Source organism: Falco punctatus, assembly GCF_963210335.1.
Source record: "Falco punctatus genome assembly, chromosome: 14".
In the NCBI taxonomy this organism is placed as follows: Eukaryota; Metazoa; Chordata; class Aves; order Falconiformes; family Falconidae; genus Falco; species Falco punctatus.
Genome location: NC_137594.1, coordinates 2,280,490 through 2,302,626, shown reverse-complemented (window position 1 = coordinate 2,302,626; position 22,137 = coordinate 2,280,490). Strand labels below are relative to the sequence as shown.

At 60.1% G+C, this 22,137-nt stretch overlaps 1 protein-coding gene across 8 annotated transcripts in view; it reads left to right on the top strand.

Annotated features, from left to right (window-relative positions):
* The first annotated feature begins 17,800 nt into the window (after window positions 1–17,800).
* The window catches only part of ACSF3 (acyl-CoA synthetase family member 3), a 68,165-nt gene continuing 63,828 nt past the window's right edge, over window positions 17,801–22,137 (top strand). For 3 of the 8 annotated variants that reach the window (XR_013923658.1, XM_080364878.1, XM_080364879.1), the window contains exon 1: window positions 17,801–19,155. Coding sequence is in view for 5 of the 8 variants with exons in the window: in XM_080364878.1 (XP_080221004.1) it covers window positions 19,051–19,155 (105 nt within the window). In the remaining 3 variants the exon portion in view is untranslated. Of the gene's footprint in view, window positions 19,156–19,235; window positions 19,350–19,371; window positions 19,548–19,690; window positions 20,619–22,137 lie in introns of those variants that run through there. The other 5 variants (XM_080364882.1, XM_080364877.1, XM_080364880.1 and 2 more) reach the window with 5 other exon arrangements.

Sequence of the window (22,137 nt, the reverse complement as noted above, 5' to 3'; positions counted from 1 at the left end):
CCCAGCTGGATGATTTGTAGCACTAATCAAGACAGAGCGTACTTTGAATTTCAAATGCTGGCAAGGAAGAGCCAGGCAGGAATCTGGGCTTTGGGGACTATTCAGGAAGAAAATGGGTTTGTCCTCAGCCTCCGCCGCAGCCTGAGCCATCCCACATGGGGTGCCAGCGTGGGACCCCTCCACCCCATGGCACTCAAGCGGGCTCTCCCCCCGTGGCACAGCCCCAGGAAACCCAGCACCTATTTAAGCATTTTTTGGGGTGTTGGCGTGCCCAGTGCTGCCCTGTGGCATTGCCAGGGCTGTGCCAATGGGGCAGGATGGGGTAGGATGGAGGGGTCAGTCCTGAGTCCTCTGGGACATTGGTGGCAGTGGAGATGGGACAGCAGCAGTGTGACACCAATAGGAGATGCTGGTGGGGCTGGGGGGCAGCAGCAGTTACACCCCCACTCCCCAGACCCCCCAAACGGTAGCTCATCCCCTCCCGGGGGCCACACTGTGTGCGGCCGCTGAGGGGCAGGAGGGGCAGCGGGGGGGACACTTCCCTGGTAATTACCCTTCGTCCTTCCCCGTCACACTGTGTGGGGGGAGCCGAGGGGGGACAGCTTAAGCTATCAATGGTCCTGCCTTGATGGGAATAAAATATGCACTGAAAGACATGAAAATGGAGTAAATAAAAGAGATAAAAATGGAACGATCAAGCCAGCAACTTCTCCTCCTCTGATTAAAAAGAGGGAGCGGGGGGAGGGGGAGAGGGGATGCGCTGAGCCCTTGAAGAGGCAGCTGCTGCCGCAGCCGCAGCCCTGATAAAGGGGCTGAGGCAGCCTGTTTGGGAGAGATAAAGTGAAGTCCCAGCATTTACTGTCCTCAATCCAAGCCTTACCATCAATATTAATACAGCCTGACAAACTGGCGTTTAAGATAGAATAAATATAGACTGGTTCTGCTATTACCTAGACCTTATTAATCTGCTTGGAGGCATTTAAATGCCGTTAAAAATATGGAGTTTACTTGCTGGCACTTCAATAGCTTTACAGTCCATCAGCGTTTTGTTTTCCACCTTCCTCCTCCCCTTCCCAAGGCGGTGGCTGCGGGTGTCCACTGACCGGTGCTGCTCCAGGCAGGGACCCGGACTGTGATGGGGGGCCAAGGGGAGACCCAAAGTGGGAGCTTTGCTGCAGGGCGATGCTGACGGCTGGGAGATCAGCCAAGGCATCAGGGCATGGAGGCACAAACCCCTCAGAGCTGGCAAGTGGAGCAGCCCAGGTCTGGAGAGCCAGGACCCACATGCCCAGATGATGGAAAATTTGCCTGCATGCTCTCCACTAGGAGAAACTCAGGCTTCCACAGCCCAAGCGATGCTGGTTTCCCAGATGCAGCAGCCAAAGCCCAAAACCAGGGCAGCAGCCCTCCCTAGAGCCCTAATTGGCGGGGGTCTCATTACTGAGATGGGTAGGTGTTGAGCAGGCCCTTGGGCAGCCAATCCCCATCCTGCCTCCTCTCCTCTGCTCCTGGTCCTGCAGCGTGGATGCTGGGCTGCCACATGCTGTGGCACCCACATGCTCCTCCCCTGCCAGCCCCACACCAGAGACACTAGTGACACCACAGCATTTTCAGGCAAGGTATCTAGAGTGCTTGGTGGATCCCCAGCACCCTTCCCCGAGCCATCCTATTGCCTCAGCACGCACAGGGTGGCAGGGGAAGCCAAGCCCAGGACAGGATCCATCGGTGCCAGGCACACGGCAGGGGCACCCTGGTATGGGGCAGGACCCATGGGTGCCAGGTGCATGGCAAAGTTACTCCAGTATGGGGCAGGACCCGTGGGTGCCAGGCATGTGGCAGGGACACCTTGGTATGGGGCAGGACCCGTGGGTGCCAGGTGCATGGCAGGGGCACCCTGGTGCAGAGCCCCGTGCGAGGTGACGGGCACAGATGGAGCGAGCGGGCGCGTGTGGGGCAGCGCGCGGAGGAGCGGGCGGCTGGGAGCGGCGCTCATTAGATGTGTATTATTCATCGGCAGCTTCTGTCGCCTGCCATCTGTTCCCGGCTGCGAGTTGGGCGGGCGGCAGCAGCCTAACGGGGCTGACGCGGCCCCACTCCTGCTGTCACACCTGGGCTGCCGTGAGAGCCGGCACCGTGCTGGGCCAGCACCCATGCAGCAGCTGTGTGGGGTGCAGGATGTCCCCACCGCCCCCTGGGGTGATGCTCCGTGGGGTGAGGGGGTGCCTCGTGCCGTGCCATGGGCCCCCCTTGGCAGCGGGAGGTGGGAAAAGGGAAGAGAATTTGCACCCCCTTGGTCATGCCATCAGTGCCATGGCCCATGGCGCACTCGGCACTCAGTCCTGGGCAGGATCAGGCCCCTTCCCATCATGGAGGCAGCTCTGAGCTGCTGGCTGAACCTGGGGTTGGGCCATGCATCCGTGCCTAGAGCAGGACAGAGGCTTTTCCTCCTTGGAGCGCAGTAGCTGAGCTCACCCTGCACCCTGAGAGGCACCTTCATCCCCGCACCTTTTAATTAAAACACTTGATGAACTATCTAATGAGCGCACAGCATCCCTGCAGGCCCTCCAGTGAGCTGCCTGTGCTGAAGGTGAGGTCCCAGCACGGGGGACATTCATCATCCCCCCATCCCCTCCCCAGCGCCTGCCCTGTGTCTGCCCCTTGACTGCAACCCACAGCTCACACAGGAAGACCGCAGCACTCACCAGGCCAGGAGCTTGCTGTTCTAAATTGATAATTGCCAGGTTTTAATTACTCGGCAGCCAAATGACCTTTTGCATCTGCCAGCAAGGCCATGAAACATCTCCCTGAATGGGAGCAGATGTGCAGCAGAGGACGGGAGGGAGCTGCCATGCCACCAGCTTCACCTGGACCCACAGGCCGGTGATGGGGACAAGGCCAGGGGACAGCATGCTGGAGGCTGAGCACGGGGACCCCCAGACCTCACACAATCCCAGCACTCCCCTCCTGTGCAGGTGGGACATCCCAAGGAGCAAAGACCTGTATTGAGAGCCTGTTGTGCAGCTGGAAATGCCAGGATGAAAACAGGACCAAGATGTCCGGGGGCAGGGGTCCTTCACTGTCCCCAAGGTGGGCCAGGTACCTCTAGCCCCAGGCTGGCCTTGCCCTGGTGGGGAGAATCCCTGGGGCAGAGGCCGTTCGTGGAGACCCAGCACGGTGCAGCATCCCTGGGGCAGAGCTGGCACTCCAGGCCCCAGCCCAGCCCAGGCTGCAGTGGATTGTCTTGCCAATCCTGCCACCCTTCACTCTCCCAAGCTACCCTCAGAGCAGCCTCATCCTTCCTCTTTCCCTTTTCTCCTAGAAATAAACCCCAGTCTTTAGTAAGGCAAATCCTCCACTGCTGCCTGCAGCTTCCCACACCCCCGGATCGGGCACAGCCCCCGCCCGCCCCGCGCTGCCTGCCCTCACCCACGTCCCCCTGCCCACTGCCAGCCTTCGCTCTCCCTCCCGCCGAACAGAGCCCTTCTCCTGGCGATAATTACTGAAAAGTTCAGTGCTGAGAGAGACAGGGGGGAGGGATGTATTAAAATGCATGTGCACAGCTTGGGCCTTGCAGCAGATGTTGGCATAATTAGAGAGGAAAAAATTATGAAATTAATTTGTGGTTCAATGTAAATTTTGGCATTGGGGGGAAAGCGTGGTCCTGCTCGCCTCTCGCGCACTGCTGACGCCACACGCTCCCTCGCTCGCACACCAGTACACGCTGGCTGCCACTGGGACCCTGCCGCAGAGGGTCTGGGGGACCACTGAGCCTGGCGAGGTGGACGAGTGAATGGGTAATGCCTGCCCTTAGAGGTGCTGGTGTTTAGCAGCACTGCCTCCCAGCTCCATCGCATCGAGGGCATGGAGAGGTGGGCCACCAGCCTGCAGAGAAGGGCCATCAGCCCATGGAGATGGGCCACCAGCCCAGGGAGATAGGCTACCAGTAAATGAGGATGCAAAAAGAGGAGATTTGGGAAAAAAAAGTAAAAAGCGGAATCCAGCGATGGCCATGGGTTGGTATTGCTGTTGTCTCCCCAAAATACACATTTGCTAATACACTTGGTGTCACAACCAGCTTGGGGGGCCCTTCCCCTTAGTGGAGACAGGGTTGAGCCTTCTGAGGACTGTCCTCATACACAGGCTGGTGGCATTCCCAGACCACGCTAAAGCTGGGCATCAAAAGCAGCCAGGCAAAGCTTTGCTTTCCTCCCTTGGCTTTTGCCATCTCCTCTTCCTTCGGGAGCTGGAGAGGAATTAATATCCACTGCCTCCCCCCAGCCCCCAGGGAGAGGGCGCAGGCTCAGGTTAATGCACCCATTGATTGGCAGCATCCTCCAGTTAGGGTTGCTCTGTGCTGTGATGCACCGTCGCCTGTTTTGCCGTTCCTGGTGTGTGATGGATGGCCTGTCTCAGGGTGGGCACGACCCTGCCACCGCTGCCCGGGAAATCAGGGTCAGCCCTGGGGTCTGCAGCTGCGCTCGACTGGGCAGCATGGGGAGACGGGGGGCTTTGTGCTGGACCTTGCATTCCCACCACTTGCAGTCTGCATTTATTTGCAGAAAGTGGAGGGATGTCTCTGAATTTGTGCTTCTGAAGGAGAGGGGGAGCTGCAGAAGGCTGCTCCCAAGGGTAGGGACAAGGCAGCCTTGGGGCTCAGGAAGCTGATGCCCAACTAAGAACCCCCAAAAGCTCAATGTGCCCCCAAGGCACAGCCCTAGGGTGGAGCGAAGGGCAAGAGCAAGCTGCAGCCCCCAGCATGGCCCCCAGCAGAGCTGGGGAGCCCAGTGTTTGCACACACCCCCCCTCCCCAGCTCTGCGGTGCTGATTCCCACAGGCAGCCCAGAGCACTGGGACCCCCAGGCACAGGCAGGTGCCAGGTCCTGTCTGTGGCCAACCTGTCCCTTCCCTCTTCTTCCTCAGCCACTTCACCAGGGCTGGCCCTGCAGCCTGGGACTCACTCCAGCGTTCCAGTTAATGAGTCCAATGAGTGGATGTGCATCATTACAACTTAACTGACCAATGCTCTTGCTGCTGACTGCTGGGCATGGAGGGGTGAGCAAAGGAGGGCTCTCCGTGGCCCCTGCACTAAAGCACTGGGCAGCGTGGGGATGCTCCAGGCATCACTGATGGGGAGGAGCGGGATGGGGGGAGCCTGGCAGCGACCCCTTGTATCCCCTTGGCCTCCTTCTGCAGCTCTGAGTGGGGCGGCATGACAGCCAGACACGGGCACCACGGGCATGGGTTCGTCCTGGTGCCCATGTGCTCCTGGTGTGATTCCATCTGGTCCCATCTGTTTCCACCCAGGCTCAGCGGGACCAAATGTGGGTCGCAGCAAGCGCGGGTGACACACCGTGGAGTGGCCAGGGAGCAGCTGATCCCCCCGGGCTGCGTGGGGCTGTGCCGCCGGCCGGGATTACCCAGCTGCTGCTGAGCTGGCACAGGGACCGTCTCCTCCGAAAGGTTCCCTTCCAGGGGATTACGGATAATGCATCTGGAGCAGCACTCGCTCATCCAGGTTTGTGATTTATCTGAAAATCAAATTCCAGTAATCTTGCCTGCCATCTGGCCCCTGCAGACACACGGCAGGCCCCGGCCCCGGGTGGGAGGCAGCCAGGAGGGTTGGGGTGCAGGGTTCCATGTCCCTCTCTGAGCATTGTCCCGAGCTGCTGTGGGGAGGGCAGAGTGGCCTGGGGCACCCTCGGCAGAAGATGCAGATGCAGATGTGCCAGGATGCAGGCAGGACCTGGAGAGCTCAGCCCTTTGCAAGGATGCCCCGATGTCCCTGTGTCCCCACACATCCTTGGATGCCAGGATGCAGGCAGGACCTGGAAAGCCCAGCCCCTTGCAGGAACATGGGCAGAAGAAGGTGACGGGGAGGAGGAGATGGGGACCTTTGCCCTGCCCAGGGGACATGCTGGCAGCAGGGGTGTCCCAGGACCCAGCAGGGAAGGCAGAAGGCAGGATCCGTCCTTTCGCTGGGCAGGGAGGCTGCAGGCTGTGGAGTGGCCAGGGGGGACTGGGGCCCCCAGTGCTCCCTCCCCGCCCCTCATTCCCAGCTCATTAAGGCTCTCCCATTATTCTGACATTTGTGCGCGTCACGTACCGGGAAGAAGTAATTTACTTAGAAGAAATTAAAAGTTCATTTTAATTGAGCGCACACTGCAGTATGCAAATGCGGGGCGCATTATGTACACTGATGCAGAGACAAAGGCTGTAATCAACTGTTAACCCTCTGCAAGCCAGCCCCACGTGCCACGGCAGCGCCCGCGATGCTCCAGCCATGCCAGGGACCCCATGTCCGCATGTGGGGTGTTCCCCAGCCCTGTGGCTGTGTGACCTGGGAGCACTCACAGGTGCAGGATAAACCCCTTGTGCATTTCTCTGCATTGGCTTGGATGGAAGAGCCAGACCGGGATGCCAGCGATGGAGCTGTCCCCCGAGTTGATGTGACGTGCCAGGATGGCTCCCAAGCCAGCGAGACAGGGTGCCCCATCAGGACAGGGGCTCTCCAGGGGTCATTAAGCCCTTTTGAGGAGCCTGGATGAGGTGGGGACGGAGATGCAAAGCCCAGATCACATGGGGATGCATGTCCAAAGGCCAAAATACAGCTTTTCATATCTGCGACCACCCTCAAATCCAGCTACCACTGAGTTTGAGGGTGGTCACAGATGCAACGAGCCCACGGTATTTGCAGCAGCATCCTGTTGCCGAGGATTTCCTCAGCAGGGTGTTTGGGGTTTTTTTAGGCTTTTCTCCTTTTTTTCAATTTTTTTTTACTACTTGTCAGACCTGAGATTTTTTAATGGCAGTGCAAATGGAACTGGTTCGCAGATGCGAGATGACAGCCCGCTGCAGGAGACAGACAAATTACCACCAACCTCAGCTCAAGATGCCCACAGACTCCCAAACAAAGGGAGACGGCAGTGGAGGGTGCAGCGAGTTCTCAGTGCTCAGCAAAGCTGCCCACACTTGTCCGTGGGTACATCGTATCTGTGGGGCATCCCATACACATCAGTGCCACGAGCCACCCCATTGCAAAGGGCCATTGGGGATGGCACATGTGAGCATCTGACATCATATTATGGGTGAGTGATGCTAAAAAGCAAATGGGATGTGGGGACAGAGCTGCTGCCTTGGAGGGGACACGCCGAGGGTGACAGAGTGCTCTTGGCATGCACCCAGCCACCTTTTGCAGGAGGGGTGATGCTGTCAGACATCCCTGAGCCTGGCACCGCACCAGCTTTGCCAAGGATGGCAGGGACAGATGCAGGATGGGACCCTGACACCCTGGGCTTGGGGGTGATGATGGCACTTTTCACCCCAAGGCCACATGAGGAGGAGGGCTGGGGTGCACCTTGGAGCTTGCACCTCTGCCCTGGCCACCCTTCTCCTGCCCTGTGCTCCCAGGAGCTGCAGCCCCAGTCCCCCCAGTTGGCTCCCAGTAGCAAAGGCAACCAGGGTGGTCTGGATGGCTGCAGTGCCATGAGGAGGATTTAATTGCTGCTGTGTAACCTTTGCATCCTGTCCCACGTGCCGGCTGGGTGCCCAGCTCTGCAGCTCCAGATGGCACCCGGGAAAGAGTTAAGTCCGCTGTGATCAACAGCAAGAAGCAAGTGGTAAACAGTTTTTCTCTCCCTCTGCTAAATTAATATGCAAATTCCCCCCCCCTTCCCCCCCTCCCTCGCTTCAAAATTAGCGAGGTAGAATGCTTGGGCTAATTATGCATTCAAACGAGCAGGCTTCGTTAATGTGGCACTAAGAGGAGCCTGAAAATGATTGTGAGACGATGAAATTGAAATTGGAGCACGGCACTTCTAATGCATCTGGAGTCACTCTTGCGTGCCCCAGCAGATGTAACCTGGCAGTGACCGGCAGCCCCCACCGCCCTGCCTGTGCCTGGGCACCCATGCCCTCAGCACCCGCAGCACCCGCAGCACCCTCCTCTAGCTTCTCACCTCCTGCTCCAAAATCAACCCCTTCACAAGATTTCCCAGCCAAATTCCTGGCCGGAGGATGGAGGGGTGGGATGGCCCTGTGCTGTGGAGCCAAGCCCTGTGCACCCAGAGCTCCCAGCTTGGGGTGGGGATGGGGCACCTGCCCCAGAGCATCACTGGGACGCGGGGCAGGAGGGCTGGGGTTGGGACTCACAGTGCCCTGGGTGAGCACAGCAGCTCCTGGTGCAGCCCTCGGGGGGTCCATGCAGGTCCTGCTGGTTGATGCCACCATCAGCCCCCATGCTCCTGTGGTTTGGAACATGGCTGGGGGCACATTTCTCCTTCTGAGGCCAAATCCTGGCCCCTGAGGCATCTGGCAGGGCCTAAGCATGTTTGGTAAAGCTCCACATGTGCTGGTGTTTGGATGGATAAGCCTCCAGATGGATAAACCTCCTTTGCCTGGACATGTTCCTGCGGATGCTGGCACCTGACTGATGCGGGGAGGTTCCCATCTCCGTCACAACGTCCCAGTGGGTTCAGTGCCCAGCAGGGGTTGGAGCATCCCAGTAAGGACCAGACAGGTGGCACATGCACATCCATCACACGGCGTGGCCCGCAGCTCTGCCAGGCAGGAGCCCCAACCCCAGGACTGTCCCACGACAGGGCTGGATGGTACGGTGGCATCAGGGCCAGGCTGGGGCTGCTCTGTCCAGCGTGGCCTTGTCCCCCGAGGAAGGCAGCACCCACTGAGCTGGGGACCTGCAGAGGCAAAAGTGGGAGAAGAGGCTGAGGGTGACAAGACAAACAGGGAGATGTTTTAGGCTGGGAGATGTTTTATGCTGGGGATGAGCAGCCGCGGGCTGCAACGGACATGTGGAATGATGAGGGATTCACGGGGAAATGGGCTCAGGATGTCAGCAGCCCCAGTCTCCACTGGGCTGACTGCTCACTGCTGCCTGCGTGGGCTTGGGTTCAGCCACGCCAGGGTTGAGCCCAATTTCTGGTGAGATCCAGCAGCACGGCGGCCACAGCCAGCTCTGCAGCCCTGACCCAGCAGCCGCAGCAGGACCTGCCGAACCAACCCCCCCCCAGGCAGCAGAGATGGATGTCGGTGTTAAATATTCATCAGAGGTGTGGATTTTACTGGAACCGTCCATTAAGAGGTAATGCACAATCTGCAGCATGCTGCCGGTAGCTGGGGCACACCGTGGCAGGCGGTGGGGCGGAAGGCAGCGGGGAAGGAAGACGGATGCTCCAGAGGAGGCTGCAGAGCCGTAAGCCAGATGCACTGTCAGTAATCAATGAGGATCTACAGACTTTAGGTGCTCAACCACCAGGAATAAATAGAAGAAATAAATAGACAAGGAGATGAATAGCCCCCCAGAAAGGAGGGGGAGGAATGGGGGAGCAGCAGGGATGCAGACCCTGGTGGAGACTGTCCCTTGGAGCGGGGTGAGGTGCAATGGCATCATTTGGTCCAGAGGGATGCTGAGCACCCTGAGGGGATGTCGAGCCTCCCAGGGGGATGCTGAGCGCCCTGGAGAGACATCGAGCATCCCAGAGGGTAGCTGAGCACCCTGGAGGGATGTTGATTGTCTCAGAGGGATCCTGAGCACTCCCAAGGACACACCTTTGCAGAGGAGGCCGTTGGGCTCAGAGCAAGCAGCCTCCCCCACCGTGCGCCCAGGGCAGGCTGGGGCGAGGGTAGCCCCCAGGTGCTGGGACCCAGCACAGCCCGCTCTGCTCCGCAGTGTGCCTCGGGGTCGGGGCTGGTACACAGAGGGGGTTGTTTTCCCCCTCTCTCCGGTAATTTTTCCCTCTGACTATGATGCATAGCGGTGCTAATTCGGCACGTTGCCATTAATTCCAGCACAGCTGCCGCTCTCTCCCTCAAGGCATTTCGCTAATACTCAGCTTCAGAGCCTCTCAGCAAATTAACATCATTTGTTCTGCAGAACATGTTTTATTTCTACACTACATGCATAGCTTATTACTCCACCAGAAACTCGGGGTGTGCAGGAGGCAGCGCCGGCAGGCATGGCTCTCCAGAGCAACCCTGCTCCCCACCTCACCATGCCTGGGTGGGCATGGGGACAGCATGGCACAGTCCCCCACGCCACCTCGTGCTGCTGTGCCTGACCCGAGCTGGAGCAGTAGGCATTTTCTCCCAGTACCGGCATTGTCCAGTGCTGGTTGGTGCAGCCCGGGCTGGTGATGCGAGGTGGGCTGGTGGCAGCGTGCTGGATCAGTCGCTGGCTGGCATCTCCTGTATCCCCCCAGCCAGACGCCACACCTCGATGCAAAGGGATGCTCCCATGTTTATAGACTCATATAGGTGTTAAGTGACAAGAGGTCCCAGGGGTCCAGAACCAGAGGGTTGGGTGCTCAACACCTGGAGCAGGGAACTCCAGAGGTAGCTGTAGAAGTGATGTGTTCCCTGGCTGGCACAGCAAATGTGTGTCCCAGCATCTCTCCGGTGCCCCCCATGGCAACTCTGCACCCGCCCTTCCCTCCTTGGGGTCTTGCTCTGGTTGATTAATGCTTCTGGAGTCTCAGTTAATGATCTTGGGGCAAGGAGGAGGAAGAGGCAGGTGTGCTGCGTCCCCATGGGCTCACTGAGTGGGTGGCTGCAGGCAAAGGGACTCCGACCCCCAGCCCCCTGGCTGCAGGGCCAGGATGGGGCTTGCAGGAGGTGATGCTGAAAGGCACTGGGACCCCCCATGCTGGGATTGCCACAGGGACAGTTCAGATGTTCTGGCAGCAACGCTGGGCTGGAGGAAATCATCTCAACATGGTCCTTGGTGCTGAGCCTCCCCTGGGAGGTCCCAGGGCTACTGGCAGTGGGCACAAGCTGGGCAGGGTGCTACGAGCCGGGCAGCGCATCCTGCCTGCCACCCAGCAAACCACAGCCCCTGCTGGCGATAATTTCAGGTCTTTCGCTTTGATTAAGGTTATTTAAGCTTTTTACCGAAACATAAAACCTGATTGTTTGCATAAACAACCTAATTGGATTATAGTGCACAGCATCGCTAATGCTGTGGGCTGGCTGGGAGCCGGCGGCAGCACTGGGGGCTGTGCGGGGCCTCCGCTGCCCCCGGGGCCGTTTGGCGGGGAGGGTGGGCTAAGGGGGGGTCGCACACCATGCTAGAGTGTGACTCCCGGGGCTGTTTCGGAGGGGCTGGGTGAGGGGGGGGTCGCATGCCATACTGGGGTGTGCACCCACCCGCCACCCCCTGCAGCCACAGCCAGGCTCAGGAGTGTGATGGCCATGTAGGGTCACCCATGTCCCCAGAACCTGGCGCTGGCTGTGCCGGCGGTGATGGCTCAGCACGAGGTGAGAGGGACGAGGCCCCGCTCCGGCACTGCCTACGGCAGGAGGAAGAGGAAGGAAGTGGCGGAAGGTGCCGAGCGGGAAGCGGGAAGCGGGAGGCCAGAAGCCCGGGGCGGGCGGCTTTGCAGGAATGCTGCCTGCACAGCGTTTCCATGGCTGGGAGCTGCAGAAGTCTTTCATGGCAAAAGGCGGAGAGGCTCCATGAATATTTCATTAGGAAAGCAATGTGGTGTGCTGCAGAGAACATCTGGCTGGAGTCCCTGGAGACCCCTGCCTTGTGCAGGAAGCAGGAACTGTGAAATATGGAGGAAAATGAGGGAGAGGGGGAGATGGGGGGAGCATCCCGCGACACAGGGAGCGTTCCTGCCCCCCCAGGCCCTGCGACAGGCAGCACAGGGCGGGCGCAGGGCTTCGTCCTCCCGTGAACAGCAGCCCTGGGAGGCTGCGGGCGGTGGAGGGGCTGCGGCAGTGCCGTCCGGCTGCTGGATGGACCTTTTCTGATCCTTCTCCATGGGACATTCTGGGGACCTGGCTGCAGCATGGTCTGTCCCTTGCAAGCAGGGTGCTGTGTTTAATCCCAATATCCAATGCAGGGATGGGCAGAGCTGCTCCTCCACTCTGGAGGTGTAATGCACGGGCTGGCTGCGGGGTGGCCAGGCACAGACCAACCCAGTCAGCGATGCTTAAGCATGGGGTGGGACAGGATGGCTCCTCTTGACTCACTCCACATCCCCCCCACGGAGATGCCGATGCTCTCAGAGCTGGATGCTAGGGGCCCTGCCCTGGCTCCTGCAGGCAAATGGGTGCTGGCATCAAGGACCCTGAGGGAGGTTTGTCCTGGTGGTGTTGGTGCAGAGAGGACATCCCTGGGCACAGGGGTGCTGCTGGCCACAGCCCAGGTCCTTCAGGGCCGCAGAGCAGCAGGCAGGAATTTGGGTGGTGCAGGGGCTTGGCATTGGCAACATCTCTGTTTCCCTCCAGTGTCGGCTCCTTCCCCCAGTGCTGGCCCCGTCCCCCGGTGCCAGCCAGGTTTGGTGCTTGGGGGCCTGGTTGGAGCCCTTTGCCTTCGTGTGGGTGCCAGCAGAGCTGTGAAGCCACGGCGTTCCCAGCACACTGGCATCTGCTGCTAGCTCTGACGTTGCTCCTGCACCACGGGGCAGGCACCACGCTCACTGACCCGGACCAGCACGCGGCAGCATCGGTGCTGCTGGACTGCAGCTCTGCCCTGCGCCCCTCAGCCCCCTCCCCAGGGCTCCCAACACACACCCACACCCACAGCCCGTGACACCCACCTGCAACCCCAGCCTCTGCACCCAGCACCCCGTGGCCACGGCCCCTCGAGCATCACGCTGTTTGTGGCTCTGGGACCGTGAGCTTCCCGACACCTCTCCCTGGTGTCCTGCAATCCTCCCCTTCCCTCCTCCTCCTCCTCCTCCTCAGCATGGCAGTGGGTGCGGAGAGCTCTCTGCCCACCCTCCCTTTCTCTCTTCTCGCCCGGCCACACCGCTCCCTCGTCCCCAGGCTGGGCTCCGCGGTAGCCCCGGTTTGGCAGCAGGGGATGGCTCCCACGTGCCAGCCCTGCCTGCAGCAGGACTTCGGCTCGCACTGTCCCTGCTCCGCCACGGCCGCCCCTGCCCGCTGCCTGCGCAGCTCCCGGCCCCGCCGCCGCCGACAGACAAAGCCCAGCCAGACAAAGCCGCAACCTCCCTCACCGGCCCCTGCGTGCACGGCCAGGGCATGGTAAATCCGCCTTTGCAGCCACCGGCCGAGCCCAGCCGGCACCCGGAGCCCTCGCCTGCCCGTGCCAGGCAGCGGCTGCAGGCAGCGAAGGGCTGCCAGAGCCACGGGGCAGGCCGCAGGCAGGAGAGCGGTGGGACGGCCAGGGAGGCCATGGGCAGCCTGCACAGGGCTGAGCCAGCCGGGATGCGCAGCCCCAGCAGCAGACACCTGCACGCACGCAGCCTTTAAAACGAAGGCAAATACCTCTCTCCTCTCCGGCTCCACTGTCTGCTACCCGTCCTGCCTCGGCCACGCCGTGCCTCTGCCGCGCTGCCCGTCCTCCATGTGTCCCGCGCTGGGATGGGCTGCCAGACCCTCCTCTCTGCCGCAGCGGGTTTTGGCCCCGTGCTGCCTGCTGGCGTTTTGGCAGCAGCAGCCTCGCCGCTCCAGCGATGGCATGTGTCCATTTTTTTTTTTTTTTTTCTCTCTCCCTTTCACAATCCGTCCTCCCAAGCCTTCTCCGCCGGTGCCTCCGGAGCTGCCTGTGGTGCCAGCTCACAGGGAAATTGGCAGCGAGCGCGGCACAGGGATCCTCCCGCAGCTGACAGAGCCCCGCCAGGCGCAGGCAGCCCTTCTGCCAGCCACCAGCCTTGGCACGGGGGGCCGGGGGGCTGCGGGGGGCTGCCGACGCTTGGCAGACCTTCCCCGGCACCGTGTGCCCCAGCCGCCGCGGTGGCTCCGCTGCCAAAAGCCAAACAAGGGGGGAGGAAAAGGGGAAAACAGCAGAGAGGAGCTGGCTTCACCGTGCCCGGTGGTGGGGGACCCACCGGGGACCCCTTCCCTTCGCCGTGGCCACCTGGGTGATGTCCTCGTCCCTCGGCGGAGGACACAGGAGCCTGGCCATGGTGCTGGCATCATGTGGAGAGGCTCAGACCCGTCTGTCTCCACTTGTGCCCCCAGCCCAGCTGGGAGAGCCCATCCCGGGGATGGCAAGCGCCGACGCAGACCCGCTCGGCGATGCTGCATGGCGAGCACGGCTCCCGCAGACACACCTCTTACCCAGCATCCGTCTGCCGCGTAGGGAGGCCCGGGAAATTGGGAAGGGGAGAGTGGAGGAGGGACTTCTGGTGATGGGTGGGTGGTTTTGGGGTGCCCTCCAGCCGTGTGCCCAGCCGATGCCAAAATCCTGGCCCCAGCAGTGCAGTCATGCCATGGCTCCGTCCTGGCCAGCCATTGGCATTGCAGTCATCCCTGCATCTCCAGCTTTTCTTTCCCAAATTCCTGGTCTCAATGTCTTTTTGAAGGGAGAAACAGGAGTGTGGCTTGAGCATCCACTGCAGCCCAAGTGCTCCCAGTGCCAATACCCCAGGAGGGTCCCTGAGATCGAGGGACACCGGTGGGGATGGCCAGGCAGGAGGCCGGGGATGGATTGCCAACCCCAAGCTTCCCAGCACCCTGCTCAACTTCATCCAAAATGAGTCGTTTACTGAAAGCCACATTTATTGAGAGCTGCAGGTGTGCTGGGGCTGCCCCATTGCCCTGTTCCCATCCCCACGGCACAGCCCCGTGGCACAGCCTGGTGGGGCAGAGCACCCGGAGCACCGGGTCAAGGTACCGGCACACAGAGACCTGCCTGCCATCACCGTTTAACAGGTTTACCTGCTAATCAGGGATGCCTTTAATGGGGTTGGCAGGAGATGCCAGGTGCCTTCCATGGGGCAGGATGGGGCTGTGCATCCCCATCCTGCCATGCAGCACCTGGTGTCCCTATGCAGTGACATGTCCCAGCCTGAGAGCCACCAGCTGGGGATGCGGCAGCTCCCGGGATGGCAGTGACAGTCCATGCCATAGCAAAAGCCCCAGAAGCCATCCCAGCGTGCCCCTCTGCCCGTGCCCCTGTCCCCCGGTGGTCGTCCCCTGGCCTGCCTGTGTCACACGTGTGCCTGCCATTTCCTCAAATAAGCAGCTAATCTCCATCAATCATAATTTCGCGCAATTATCATAATAGGCCCATTTTGCACTTATCCTCGCCACGTGACGCAGGAGGCACTTACGGCTCCACTTCACGCCGAGCGTCTCCAAGCTGCTCCCATCCCCCGGGAGTCCCGATGGCAATCCTGTCCCATGCCAGCTCCTGGGGACAGACCCGTTCCCTGCCTCCCCGGTGTAGGCAGCGGCTCTGGCAGAGGATGCTTATGCTGGACGGGATGCAGGCACAGGGGGACGGAGCAGGACCCTGTCCCCTGGCTCGTGCCCTCCCGCCACTGCAGCAGCAGCACAGGGGTTAAACCCTGAAACTGGGACAGTTAATCTGGTTTCTCCCACCATATGGCCCTGCTAGCTGGGCTCCCGTAACACGGCCGCCTCCCTCTTGTGCTGATGCCATGCGGTGTGTGGCAGGGGGCATGGCCAGCAGCCCCAGCTCTGACCCTCTGCTGGCCAGCAGGGAGCAGATTAGGGGGGCTGGGAGGCGACAAGGGCTGCGGGTGGGAGATTAGGCACCGGCAGATGGATGGAGATCAAACATTTCACTCCACCTTGTTTACTACTCCCTCCTCAGCAGCAGCTGGGGACTCCAGCATGGGCTCTGGCTCTGTGTCCCTCCTATGGGCTGCAGTGGGATGGGGCTGGGGACACGATGCCCATGGCCTTGGGGTGTCCCAGCAGGGATGGATGGGCTCTCCCCTCACTGTGCTCCATCCTCACTCCAAGCAACACCATGGTGGCAGCCTCCTGTGCCCTCATCCCATCCCACCATGGAGCACTGGGTTGGAGCTGCCGGCAGCCACGGTGCTCACCCTGAGCATCGAGCTCCCTGTAACCCAGCGGTGTTTGCGGTGTTTACACCACCAGAGTAATTACTTTCTTTTTTTTTTTTTTTTTTTTTAATAAATACGGATGTTGCCACAAGTAAACTCTAATGTAATAAAAGCTTTCTGCTGGATCCATAATTAATCAGCAAGCTGTGTAAGGCAGCGGGGGGAGCAAGCGGAAAACCCTCCCACCGGCATGGGCTGTAGGGCTCCTACCCAGCTGGGAGGGAGGTGAGGAACCACAGTGGCAGCTTGGGGACATCCAAGTGCCCTGGGGACCATTGCAGCAGCCCCACGAGCCCACGGCCAGGGGGGTCCATGGGCAGGTAGGGCTGCGCTGCACATGGGTCTCAGCTTTTGTGGCGCCTGGCTGCTCTGCAGCAGCCACAGGCACTGGGTGTTTTGTTCCCAGCTGTGACAGCACATCTGGACTGACCCACCCCCTGGTGCGGTGTCCCCACAATGGAGAATGGGGCTGGGCACCGCGCATCTCTCCCCATGGAGCCAGACACCGGTACAGGGTGAGATGGCACCGCCACTGCTGAATAAACCATAACCCACTCCCCCGGCGCTGGTGTGGGCTGGGGCTGGCTCGGCACTGCCGGGTGGCAGCTCCCTCCCTCCCGGCCCTGGGGAGCAGCGTGTGGCCCCGGCAGCCCCTGGGATGGATGGTGGTGGCCCGGTGCTGTGGTGGCCAGGGCTGAGCATTGTCTCTGGGGACGTGGCCGACTCCAGATGGCCGGTGGGCACCAGGTGCCGAGGGACGGAGCGGCAGAGGGTGGCTTGGGGTGGACATCTGCTGTACATGCGGCCAGCTGGCCCGGCAGCCTGCCATGGGCAGGGGGGGAGTATGGCCCCATCACCTGCCCTGGGCAGGGGTCCCTGCACAACATGGAGGGGCTGTGTAGTCACAGAGGAACATCCTCTGTGGCACATGCATCTGTGGCTGTCACAGCCCTGTCCCCACTCCATGCACCTTGTCCCTGCCAGCCCCTAGACAACTGCAGGGACAGTGGAACCCCTCTGTCATCAGAGACCCCCCTGCGGGCATGCACCCCTGCTCACCCCCACGGGGGGGGGGGGGGGGGTGGCGGTAATCCCTGCAGCCTGTGGGGACCAGGGGAGGCTGATGACAGATGGCAAGTGCAAAAAGGAGAATGAAAGCAGTGGTGGCAGGGCTGGAGCGGGCGGTGGCAGAAGCCAGGCACTTTTGCAGGGCAGCACATGAGCACCAGGTGCCTGAACCCTCTGGTGGGGAGGTGGGCACCTGTTGGCACTGGGGGCTTGCCCAGAGCTGCTGGGTCCCTCCTGCAGCTGCTCTGCACCAGAGATCCGTGCAATGGGGAGGTGTGCAATGGGGAGGCATGCAATGGGGCGGGAGCTGTGCAACAGCCGTGCATTGCGGAGGCATGAAATAGGGAGCTCTGCAACAGGCGGGTGTGCAATGGGGAGCCATGCAACAGCCGTGCAATGGGGAGGTGTGCAATGGTGAGGGTGCTGTACAACAGGGACGGAGTCATGCAATGGGGGGCTGTGCAATGGGAAGGAAGCCATGCAACAGGGCACCGTGCAACAGTGAGGGAGCCATGCAACGGAGAGCTGTGTACTAGGAAGACACGCAATGGGAGGGAGCTGTGCAATGGGAAGGCATGCAATGGGAGCTGTGCAACGGGGAGCTGTGCACTGGAAAGACGTGCAATGGAAGGGAGCCGTGCAATGGGGAGCTGTGCACTGGGAAGATGTGCAATGGAAGGGAGCCGTGCAATGGGGAGCTGTGCACTGGGAAGATGTGCAATGGAAGGGAGCTGTGCAATGGGGAGCTGTGCACTGGGAAGGCATGCAATGGGAGCCGTGCAAGGGGAGCTGTGCACTGGGAAGATGTGCAATGGAAGGGAGCTGTGCAATGGGGAGCTGTGCACTGGGAAGATGTGCAATGGAAGGGAGCCGTGCAAGGGGAGCTGTGCACTGGGAAGACGTGCAATGGAAGGGAGCTGTGCAATGGGGAGCTGTGCACTGGGAAGATGTGCAATGGAAGGGAGCTGTGCAATGGGGAGCTGTGCACTGGGAAGACGTGCAATGGAAGGGAGCCGTGCAATGGGGAGCTGTGCCATAAGGAGGTACATACTGGGAAGGTGTGCAATGGGGTGCAGCATGGCTAGCACAGGACTGGGGGTGCGCACCTCACCATGGCTGGGCCCTGCCCAAGGCTGGGCTCCTGTCCCCGCTTCCGCTCCCAGCTCCGCTGCGCCTGGCTGGGCTGACGGCCGCCGGCCCTGGGTGGAAATGCACCTGAGGGAGGTGGGTGGGGGTCACCCCGGCCGCCCCGCTTCATGCACCGCCGCGCACAGCCGGAAAAACACAGCTCCAGTGGAGGAGTGGGCTGCGGAGTCTGGGAGGGGACAGCACCAGGACACGTGCCACCAGAGAAGGGCCAGCACATGGCAGCCTGAATGGCACAAAGGCCACATGCCTCTGTGCAAGGGGCTGCCCCGCTGCCCGCATCGCGGCTGGACCAGCAGCATCCCCGGCGCTAAGGCTGGCAAAGCCGTGCGGGGACTCCTGCTTCATCCCACCACAGCTGCTGCCCTGTGCCCATCACCCATGGGTGCCCCGGCCGTGTGCCAGGCTTTGCCGGTGAGCTGGGAGAGGGTCCAGCTGCCCGGCACAGCCCCCATCGCTGCGGAGACAAAAGCAAATCTGCAGCCAGACCGACCGAAAATAACAACCCGGGTGCCGCGGGGTGGGGGTCTGTGCTGCCCGGCTGCCCTGTGCCCCTTCCCGTGGGACACGCGTGGGGCTTCGCTCCAGCCTGGCTGGGTGCTGGACACAGCCGTGGGGCTGCGGCGGGAGCGGGATGCAGTGTTGCCATGGCTGGGGAGCCCCAGCTCAGCCGCCGCATGCCACCACCGTGACTGCTATGTCCCCGGGATGGCCGCATGGCCGGGCATGTCTGTGTGTCCCGGGATGTCTCTGTGTCCCCGGGACATCTGTCCCCCGCAGGAGGCCCCATGGCTCCGGGCTCCGCACAGGCCTCCCTCAGCCATGCCATAATCCAGCTCCTTGGGCACCCCCCCCCGGCAGAGCCACAGCTCCATGACATCACAGCCACCCGCCGTGACATCAGAGGCCACCGTGATGACGCCGCAGGGGCTGCAGTGACATCAGAGGCACGCTGCCAAGCCAGCGGGGGCCGCCGACCAGCCCCGCCCCCAGGGGGCGGTTTGGGTCCAAATCCCCGTAAAACGGGGGCGGGATGGGGGTGGAACGTTTGGGCGCGGAACGCGGGGGCCGCGGGGCCGCGTTTCCGCCGGAGCCCGTTCGCGGGCGGAGCGGTCCCGGGGCGCGGTGCCGCCGCCAGGTGAGGCCCCGCCGCGGCTGCGGGAGGCGGCAGGGGGCCCGTGGGCCGGTGCCGTGGGCCGGTGCCGTGGGCCGGTGCCGTGGGCCGGTGCCGTGGGCCGGTGCGAGCCGCGGGCCGGGGCCCTTGTGCCCGGCTCTCCTCCCCTGCGGGTCCCGCCGGCCTGTGGCAGGGGCGCCTTGCCGGGCGAGGGGAGGGTGGGTGTCGCTGCCATTAACGCTGTTTTTAATTAAAATACAATAAACGTTCCGTCAGGCGGTGCTTGGGGCGAGCAGGGGCCTCGGCTCTGCCCCCTGCCTCGCAGCGGCCCGTGTGAGGGGGCTCAGGCCCATGTGCCTGCGGTAGCGTGGAAATCTGTGGGGCGAGGGGGTCCTGCTGCAGCTCTGAGGCTGGATGTGAGTAGGGTAAGGGGCAGAGAGCTGGAGGGGGGGAGATCCACCCGGGGTGAAAGAAGAATAAAGCCTGACCTTCTCGGGAGAGATGGAGCGGTTCAGCCTCATGGTTTCTAGCTGGGGCGACCCCCCCCCCCCCCCCCCCCCCGCCGTTTTCCCCTCCTGCTTCAGCCATGTGAGGCTGGGTGTGAGAGGCACGGTTTAGTGGTGGATGTGGCAGTCCTGGGGTAACACTTGGGCTTGATGCTCTTAAATGTCTTTTCCAATCTAAATGATTCTATGGTAGGGCATGAAAGGCCCATCTACTGCGTTGCCACCGTCTTCTGCCCAAGGCTCCCAGGGACAAACTTTGTCTCTAGGTTTGCTCTGCCAGACTCTGTGTTACCAGTTATCCCTGAGCAGAGGGCACCGTAAAGGGCACAGCCCCTGGTGTGCCTTCACCCTGACCCAAGTGTCTGTAAGCCTGCACACACGCAGTCAGCACTAGTTCTGTGAAGTCCATAAATGCGCAGGCCTGGCTAAAGGTGCTGTTGTTTATTGTTCCATTAAATCTGGACTGGTGCTGTGGCGAAAGGGGGATAATGTAATTTTTGGAAGGCGCTGTTGTGAAGCAGCAGCTAACACCTGCTCCAGAGCTGTACGAGGAACAGTGAGTGTGCCAAGTGCACTTAGCTGCAGTGGCCTGGAGCACTGCATGATCCTGGCAAATGGTTGATTCCGATTAATGCCCCTCGTAATGTCTGGGGCATTAACATCTCGGCAGTGAGCTGGCCTTGGGCGCAGGTTTGGTTTAGGTTATGAGTGGTGTTGCCTTTTTATATTTTAGTCTCTACAGAGAAGTGGAAAGATGTCATGCAAGTTTTGTCATGACCTGTTTTGGTTTTTTTCCATCCTGATGCTATATGTCATGAGTGCGCATGGTTACCGCACTCTGGGTTTAAAGCCTCTCTCACCCTCCCTCCCAGATGTTTCCGCACTAAATCACAAGTTTCTTTTGCAGAAGCAGAAATTGAGGTCAGTATGCAAAAGAAAATACATGCAAAGCCAATGTTGAGCTGGAAAAATGTTCTGAAGGTGGATGGGAGACTGCAGGGCTTGCAGCTATGTCTATGCAAAAATAAACGCTGCTGCCTGTGCAGCCTGAGCTGGGTTAAGCTGTATTCAGCTCTTCCCTGTGTAGCTGCCAGTTTTCTGGATCCTGTTTGTTTCGGCTCCTCCCCATGGTGGGAAGCTGAGCTGGAAGGCTGTTGGAGTTGAGCTGCACCACTAATAGACTTTTATTAAAAATTTTTGTGCTAAATCAAGTAATTATTGCCAGTGTCAAGGAAGTGTCATGAACACTCTTACAGAGTGAGAAGTCATCATCCTTCGGCTATCTTCTCTTGTCATAGCATCTCTCTGGGGGATACTTCAGTGGTGGTGTTTAATAGCAGCTGTTAGATAGGCCGTGCAGTAAATCCCTTTCTCTTCTGCCACAGCCCTGTGATTTCCTCTGTGCTCCCATGTTGGTGTCAGTTTCTGTATGGAGAGGGTGCTTGTTCTTGCTGAGTTTCCAGCCAGAGATCCATGCTACGTGCAGAAGGGGGGTAGGGTTCTTTGGAGGCATCTCCTCAAGTCCTTTCAATTTATCACTTTGTCCTCTCAGTTTATCACTTCTTCCTCTTGTCTTTGTGTACCAGTGGTCTCCTCTGCAAAGTGTTCCTGTAGTCCCTTGAGGTTTCTGTCTCCCCGTTATATTCTTAAGGGTTTTGTGCTGTGTGTTAACTTTTTCCATGATATTTCTGTGAGATGATCCAGGTAGTGTCCAATACTATTACATATACCTTTCCTTTTGAAAGGGAGAGGGATGATAAAAAGAGGGATAAAGAGCAAACTTCTGTTATTTCTCACCAGTCACCACAAAAGCTTTTTTGCTAACTTCTCCCATGAGTGGATAGGTTAATGTCCTCGTGCTGTCTAAGCACAATGGCAGAATAGGCAACGTTTGTGCCAGCCCATGGTCTTCCTGTAAATTCTTTACTGGCATTGGTATTCCTCCCCATTCCCTTTTGGAGATTTTCTTTGTTGAAATGCCCCTGTGCATCATGTCACAGCTCTTGCTTACAGCAGAATGGCTGGAGTGATGGATAGGCTGGGCTCAGATGAAGCTCTGGCTGCCCAGGTGAAGCCTGATGCCACGGCTGAGCTTGTCCTGATGCTCTGCCTGGCTCTGGGTGCTGCCAGGCTGGTAGTTTCAGAAGTGCGGTACCAAACCCACAGGTCAGCATGTGTGTGGCTGTGCTTCCCTGCTGCTGTTTGCTGGGAAAACCAGCTGCTCGGTGTGAGCAGGGCTGTGGCTGTTTGGGAGCTGCTAACCACTTGGTCTGTCACATAAGAAAGCTTTTGAGCTGAGGCAGGGTTTGTGATGGATGACCCATCAGTTGGGAGGGTTTGGGCACTTTCCTGAACTTAGATGTGCTGTTGCTTGAAGGAAAGCTCACACAGGAAACAGTCCTCCATGGGGCTAAACCTTCTGTGTCTAGCTCTGTGCTGCCTGACTTGAAGCACAGAGCAAGGCAATGGTTTACCAAGGTGGTGGAAACTGCAAATTGAG